Here is a 7,963-nt window from a genome sequence, read left to right as displayed (position 1 = left end):
TGTGCGTTATTCATATTACCGATGAAACAGAGGAAAATAAATGTATAGCAGAGGGTGCGATTTTAAAAATTGCCAGTTTTATCATTACTTTCATTATGAAGATTATTATCATTCCTGCCACTTTATCTTTATCAATTAATGCCTATATTATTTCCGGCGCCTTATCGTTATCAATATTATCATTATCATTATTATTGTTATTATTATTATTATTATTATTATTATTATTATTATTATTATTATTATTGACCTCTCATTCTTATCACAACTGTTGTTAGTAACATTTTTATCTTTGGAATTGAATTTTATATATATATATATATATATATATATATATATATATATATATATATATATATTGTATATATATATATATATATATATATATATATATATATATATATATATATATATATATATATATATATATATATATATATATATTATTAAAGTAAAATCAATAATTAAGTAAAGGGCGAAAGCAAAGCATTGAACTAGGCAGTTCCTGCAGTAGCGTTCGCCCCCCCCCCCCATCTCCGTCTTGAGCGCTACCTGTGTTCCTTGGCAGATTTGCCTCGGTCACTTCTCCGTTGCCATAGGCCTGGCGAGACCTCTCTGCCGGCTGCTGTTTAAAGGTTTGTAATATTTTTTCTTTGTTAGGGATTAGGGCGATATATTACTAAACAGTAATATATCGCATAGGTAGTATTTTCTCGTGCCTCGTGTCTTGTGTTTTTTTGTTGGTGTTTGTTGGTGAAGGAATTAAATAAAAATATTGTGATCATGAGTTATGTATTTTACCAAATCTGTGACAATCAATATTAATTAATAATTGAAGAAAACTTTAATACATTTATTATAAAAAAGGAAAGGCAATACAAAATGCAATAATGAAAGTACCTTATCAATAATGAATGATAAATACATCAATGGAAGACCTCATAAAATTAATTAACATTTAATGATATTATGCTAACCTAATTAATGACCATTTAATATGGAATGAACAGTGAATGAACAAGAAGAAACTAGATAATCACAATTAGTACTTTTAACGCAAGGATTGTTGTTACGTGGTATTTAGCCATTCATATCAGGCCATTTGACTTATCGTCTATAATTCTGGCTACCGCATTGGGAGAATTAGAGTTCAGCGGAGCTGCTCTTCCCCTGAATTCTCTTAGTGACATACCAGCCGTAACAAGTGGGGGCCTGTCCGGGATATGTGCGAAATGTCAATTAGCATTTTGTTAATAATTTGTTTTGCCATTTGTAACATGTGATTCCCTTGGTGTTGCACTTTTAATGTGTATTTTCTTAGCCGTTGTAACGCATGTTCCCGTTGGTATTGTTTTTTTTATTTATTGCAATTGACGCACGTCTCGTGCATTTTGGTCATTAAGACACCGGGTCACTTAATTGTGCAGTCGGTGCATTTTGGTGATCTTTGGTTTTATAAACAATAGTCTTTGTTTAGATTGTAACTTGACTTTTGTTGTTTGCTTGGTGACCATTTATGGTATTTTGCTGTTCTTTGTGATTTGAAACAGGTTTTGCAATTGATCACGCGTTTAGTACATCCTATCTAGTTAGCTAGCTTATTTTCGCCTGTTTTTCTTCTTGGTGATTCATTATGTTCAGTGTTGAAAGTTTCGTTGATAATCCATCAGCCGAAGCGCTATCCGGTCTCACTAAAGCCCAGTGGAGTGAGTTAGCCGCTCACTATTGCATCCCTATTCGGTCATCCTTGCGGAAGGATGAAATTCGTACATTAGTGACTGACTATTTGTTAGAACACAATGTACTGAGTGCGGATGATTTAGAGCTCTTGTGTCCTCGTGATGTCACGATGGCCCGCCAGTATGACCTGGAGAGCCGTAAATTAGACTTGGAGATGTTTAAGGCAGAGAATGAGCGGATGCGTCTCATGCAGAGACCCAATCAGGAACGTTATCCTCATTTTCGTGTAGAGGATGCAATCAAATTTGTTCCTAAATTCAATGAAACCGAACCAGAGTATTTTTTTATTCATTTTGAACGTGTTGCTGCCTTGCATGGTTGGCCCGAAGATAAGTGGGTATTACTTGTACATAGCGCATTTGTTGGCAGAGCACAAGAGGTTTTCTCAGCTCTGGATTTGGTACAATCACAGAATTATTATGTTGTAAAAGAGACTGTGTTAAATGTTTATAAAAAGGTACCAGAGGCTTATAGACAAGATTTTCGTAATTGCCGTAAAGATGGTAAACAAACTTTTGTTGAATTTATCCGCCAGAAGCAACTATTGTGTAAAAAGTGGGTCGAGAGTGAACTTGATGCACTCGAGTACGATAAATTATTAGAACTGTTTATACTCGAAGATATAAAGAAGTGCATGCCTGTAAAGGTTCGCTCTCACATTGACGAGCGTGGTCTGCGCACATTAGCCGAGGTCGGTAGTGCCGCCGATCATTTCGCTCTCACTAATCCTAATTACTATTGCAGATCTAATGAACCTTCATTCCCGTCAAACCAGCATAATAGTAAGAGGATGGAGTATAGTACCAGGAGGACTGACCTGCCAGATACCCATAGGACTGTAAATGCAAAGTCAGAAACAGGTGGTGAGAGTAGGAATATTGCCTCTCGCGGTGAGAATCTTTCTTTTTGCCGTTATTGCAAGAAACATGGTCATGTCATGAATGACTGTTTTAAGTTGGCAAATAAGCGTTCTGACTATAACAAACGCATTTTTCACGTAAATGCTAATAATAAGAAAGAGGTTGCATCTAAATACCATGGGGATAAGCTTGATCTGGGCCTTTCTCCCTTTTCCATGACAGAATCTGCAAATGTGACTCCTTCATTTAAACCCTTTTGTTCTACAGGATTTATTAGTGCTGATGAATCGTGCACGTCTTCTTCCCCAGTCACTATACTACGGGACTCGGCTGCAGATATATCATTGGTGCTCAAAGAGGCTGTTCCTAACCCTGATTGTTACACTGGAGAGATGGTAATTATCAATGGATTGATAGGGTCCAAGAGCATACCCATTTGTGAAGTTTACCTCAAATCTGATTTAATATCCGGTTATGTAAGGTTAGGTGTTGTTGATAGGATACCAAGTGATGGCATTTCATTTCTTATGGGTAATGATCTCGTTGGTGATAAGGTGTGGCCTTGCCCTGTGGTTTTTCTTTTTCCCGCGAAAGAAAACAACACTGTAGATTTAGAGAGGGAGTATCCCGACCTCTTCCCTGCGTGTGCTGTCACCCGGAGTGCAAGTCGTAGAACCTCCCCTCCTATCGAAGCGCTTACAACCGGTACTACATTGTCAGATGAGAGCCCTTGTGATGTAATTACTGAGGAATTTACACTAGCTGATTTTTTCGATTCCTCTGCTAAAGTTTCAAGTAAATGTACATCTGATAATTCTGATATAGTGAATTTCAAAGGCACTCCAGTTACTAAAGAAAAACTAATTGAAGAACAAACTAAAGATCCCGATTTGAAAGTATTTTATGAAAGGCTTACCGAAATAAGTGAACTTGAAAATTCCCATACGTGCTACTATCTCCAGTCAGGCGTTCTTATGCGTAAATATAAGCCCTATAATATATCTGCAGACGATACAAGTAAGACTGTACATCAGATTGTAATTCCCAAGTCCCTTCAGATTGATGTTTTGAACATTGCACATGACATTAGTGGTCATTTGGGAGTCAAGAAAACTTATTACAAGATTTTAGCTCATTTTTATTGGCCGAAAATGAAGAGAGATGTTAGTAGTTATTGCCAATCGTGCCATATCTGTCAAGTAAAGGGTAAACCGGGAGCTGGCATCAAACCATATCCCTTGCAACCTATCCCAGTGTTAAGAGAGCCCTTCAGTAAAGTGGTTATTGACTGTGTAGGCCCCCTTCCAAAGACTAAACGGGGTAACAAGTTCCTGTTAACTATAATTGATGTGGCCACCAGATATCCTGAAGCTTTTCCCCTCAGACGCATTACTACTAAGAATGTTGTGAAAGCCTTGATAAAGTTTTTCACCCAGGTGGGTCTGCCTACCGTAGTACAGTCAGATCAAGGGTCAAATTTTACGTCCAGACTGTATGACCAAGTCATGAAGTCCTTGGGTATACAGCAGTGCAGATCCAGCGTATATCATCCTCAGAGTCAAGGGGTACTTGAAAGGTTTCACTATACTCTAAAGACAATGATTAAAGCCTTTTGTTTAGAGACTGGTTCTGAGTGGGACGAAGGAATAGATTTGCTTCTATTTTCGGTGAGGGACAGTGTTCAAGAGAGTTTAGGGTATTCACCATTTCAATTAATTTACGGCCATGAAGTGCGTGGACCACTGAAAGTCTTAAAGGAGTGTTGGTTAAATGAGGAGGAAGAAATTCCTATGGCTGCTTATGTGAATAAATTTAAACATAGATTACAAACGGCTATTTCAATAGCCCATAATCATTTGAGTAAAGCTCAGGCTAAAATGAAAGAACAGTTTGATAAAGTACATAATACTGAAGAAAGAAGCTTCAATAAGGGTGATTTAGTTTTGGCCTTGCTACCTCTTGCTAACCAGCCTCTTCAATCTCGATATGCGGGTCCATTCCGTATTTTAAAACGAACTAGTGATGTTAATTATGTAATTGAAACCCCTAAGAGACGTAAGAAACAACGTCATGTACATGTGAACCTCCTGAAAATGTACTATGAACGGGGTGATTTGAAAGAAAATATGGAAAATGTAAGAGGTTTCCATGGTTGTACCTTCTAACGTCAGTAGTGAACATAATGAAATCATTTCTATGGTAGAACCTAATCTCACCAACTCAGTTATCTTAGCTAAACTTGATGATAAACTTAAACATCTTTCTGCTGCCCAAGCAGCAAACATTGGTTCTCTTCTACAGGAGTATGGTAAACTATTCAGTGATGTACCTCGTCTTTGCCCATTGCTGGAACACGATGTTGAGACTAGGGATGCTCAACCAGTACGCCAAGCTCCCTATCGCCTCAATGCAGAGAAGAGGGCATTCCTACAGGCAGAGGTTCAACGCCTGAAAGAACAGGGGATCATCATTCCCAGCCTTAGCCCCTGGGCATCACCCGTGGTGCTAGTTCCCAAGAGTAGCGGTACTTACCGTCTGTGTGTGGACTACAGGAAGGTGAATGCGGTAACTGTGGCGGACTCGTTTCCCCTCCCGAGGATGGATGACATTATTGATGATTTGGGGAAGGCACGCTACCTGACGAAACTGGATCTTCTCCAGGGCTACTACCAAGTTCCGTTGACTGAGAGGGCGAGGCCGATTTCTGCGTTTGTCACTCCTACCGGCCTCTACGAGTTCAGGGTTCTTCCGTTCGGGATGAGGAACGCCCCAGCGACCTTTCAGCGACTCATGAATTACCTGACAGCGGACCTGGAAGGCGTTCGTTGTTACCTCGATGACCTCGTAATCTGGAGCGACTCCTGGGAGGAACATTTGGTCCGCTTGCGGGCGCTCTTCTCGGCCCTGTCGGCCGCCAATCTCACGGTAAACCTACAGAAAAGTGAATTTGGACACGCCCATGTCACCTTCCTGGGTCACGTGATCGGTCAGGGCCTGGTCGCACCTGTAGCTGCAAAGGTGGAAGCTGTTCTACAGTATCCCGCGCCCGTAGACAGAAAAGGCTTGATGCGCTTCATGGGGATGGCTGGCTACTACAGACGATTCTGTAAGAACTTCTCTCAGGTATCTGCCCCTTTAACAAACTTGCTGAGTACTAAACGGGCATTCAGGTGGTCAGATGATTGTCAGCAAGCTTTTGAAAACCTGAAGCACCTCTTATGTACGGCTCCCGTCTTGCAGGCTCCTGACATTAATAAACCGTTTGCAATACAGGTGGACGCTAGTGACAATGGTGTGGGAGCGGTCCTCTTGCAGAGAGACGGAAGTAAAGTGCTCCGCCCAGTGTGTTATTTTTCTTATAAATATAAGACATATCAAAAGTCTTACGCCACCGTCGAAAAGGAGGCTTTGGGAATAGTGTTGGCCATTGAAAAGTTTAGAATTTATTTAACTAGTTCCATCCATCCTCTTGAAATTTTCACTGATCATAATCCGTTAACGTTTATTGAAAATGTGAAGTTTAGAAACATGCGAGTGTTAAGGTGGGCACTAACATTACAGCCATTCAATATAAAATTCTTCCATATTAGTGGCAGACACAATATCCTTGCGGACGCACTCTCAAGATCGTAGGTGATCTGCACACAGTGGCCGCTGACTCGACACTGGGAAGGACAGAGGACAGTAGTACGCTACTGTCGCCTGTCTATGTAAACAAGCTGTTTGACTGTAGACTAGATAGTGAAACTTTTTCCCGTGCGGGAAAAAGTTTTTTTTCTTGCGGGGAGGGGTATTAAAGTAAAATCAATAATTAAGTAAAGGGCGAAAGCAAAGCATTGAACTAGGCAGTTCCTGCAGTAGCGTTCGCCCCCCCCCCCATCTCCGTCTTGAGCGCTACCTGTGTTCCTTGGCAGATTTGCCTCGGTCACTTCTCCTTTGCCATAGGCCTGGGCGAGACCTCTCTGCCGGCTGCTGTTTCTTTTTTTTTTTTTTTAAAGGTTTGTAATACTTTGTTAGGGATTAGGGCGATATATTACTAAACAGTAATATATCGCATAGGTAGTATTTTCTCGTGCCTCGTGTCTTGTGTTTTTTTGTTGGTGTTTGTTGGTGAAGGAATTAAATAAAAATATTGTGATCATGAGTTATGTATTTTACCAAATCTGTGACAATCAATATTAATTAATAATTGAAGAAAACTTTAATACATTTATTATAAAAAAGGAAAGGCAATACAAAATGCAATAATGAAAGTACCTTATCAATAATGAATGATAAATACATCAATGGAAGACCTCATAAAATTAATTAACATTTAATGATATTATGCTAACCTAATTAATGACCATTTAATATGGAATGAACAGTGAATGAACAAGAAGAAACTAGATAATCACAATTAGTACTTTTAACGCAAGGATTGTTGTTACGTGGTATTTAGCCATTCATATCAGGCCATTTGACTTATCGTCTATAATTCTGGCTACCGCATTGGGAGAATTAGAGTTCAGCGGAGCTGCTCTTCCCCTGAATTCTCTTAGTGACATACCAGCCGTAACAATATATATATATATATATATATATATATATATATATATATTTTATATGTACACATTTTTTTTTTTTTTTTTTTCCTTTATTTAAAAAAGAAAAAGAAAAAAGAAAAGAAAAAAAAAGTGTATATATATATCTATATCTATCTATCTATCTATCTATCTATCTATCTATCTATCTATCTATCTATCTATCTATCTATCTATCTATCTATATAATATATATCTTTTTTTCATTCTTTCTTTCTTATGGTAATATTTACCCATAACGAGACAGGACGTAGTCATTGAATAGCTGCGTGACGAATATATCGAGGGCCACCACAACTATCGTTGCCAGAAGCAGGAACCAAATCTTGAAAAGATGATAATGAAACACACACACACACACACACACACACACACACACACACACACACACACACACTCACACACACACACACACACACACACACACACACACACACACACTCACACACACACACTCACACACACACACACACACACACACACACAAGCACACGCACACAGTGTCAAACGTAACATGTTCCTGAAACCTTAAGTGCATGTAGTTCACCTTAGTTTGCAGGCTGCATCTCTTTATAATGTACTGATATCTCACATGAAGTCCGATTACTCTGAAAGAGACCATTATATATTTCAAATTTTTATCCTGTTTGATCTCCAGTGAAATGTTCAATGCTCTCACCTGCGCGGTGTACGGCTTAATGAATCCCAGAAGATCGGACTCGTAGACCGGCCGCCTGTACGTGAAGACATGCTCGTCCATGTAGAGAGGGATGCTGAAGT

At 39.2% G+C, this 7,963-nt stretch overlaps 1 protein-coding gene and 1 long non-coding RNA gene across 2 annotated transcripts in view; one reads left to right on the top strand and one right to left on the bottom strand.

The window, feature by feature from the left end:
• The first annotated feature begins 1,124 nt into the window (after positions 1-1,124).
• LOC119597807 lies at positions 1,125-6,624 on the top strand. Its single transcript, XM_037947448.1, has 3 exons — positions 1,125-2,630; positions 2,868-4,751; positions 4,879-6,624. Exons 1-3 carry the CDS (start codon positions 1,634-1,636, stop codon positions 6,231-6,233), a joined length of 4,236 nt encoding a protein of 1,411 aa, XP_037803376.1. The 5' UTR covers positions 1,125-1,633; the 3' UTR covers positions 6,234-6,624.
• A 798-nt stretch (positions 6,625-7,422) lies between these two features.
• The window catches only part of LOC119598103, a 2,765-nt gene continuing 2,224 nt past the window's right edge, over positions 7,423-7,963 (bottom strand). The window contains exon 4 of the long non-coding RNA XR_005230944.1: positions 7,423-7,963. This exon is cut by the window's right edge and continues 58 nt beyond it. This is a non-coding gene — a long non-coding RNA (uncharacterized LOC119598103).

Source organism: Penaeus monodon, chromosome 40, assembly GCF_015228065.2.
Source record: "Penaeus monodon isolate SGIC_2016 chromosome 40, NSTDA_Pmon_1, whole genome shotgun sequence".
Lineage (NCBI taxonomy): Eukaryota > Metazoa > Arthropoda > Malacostraca > Decapoda > Penaeidae > Penaeus > Penaeus monodon.
This window is presented reverse-complemented; position numbering and strand designations above follow the sequence as displayed.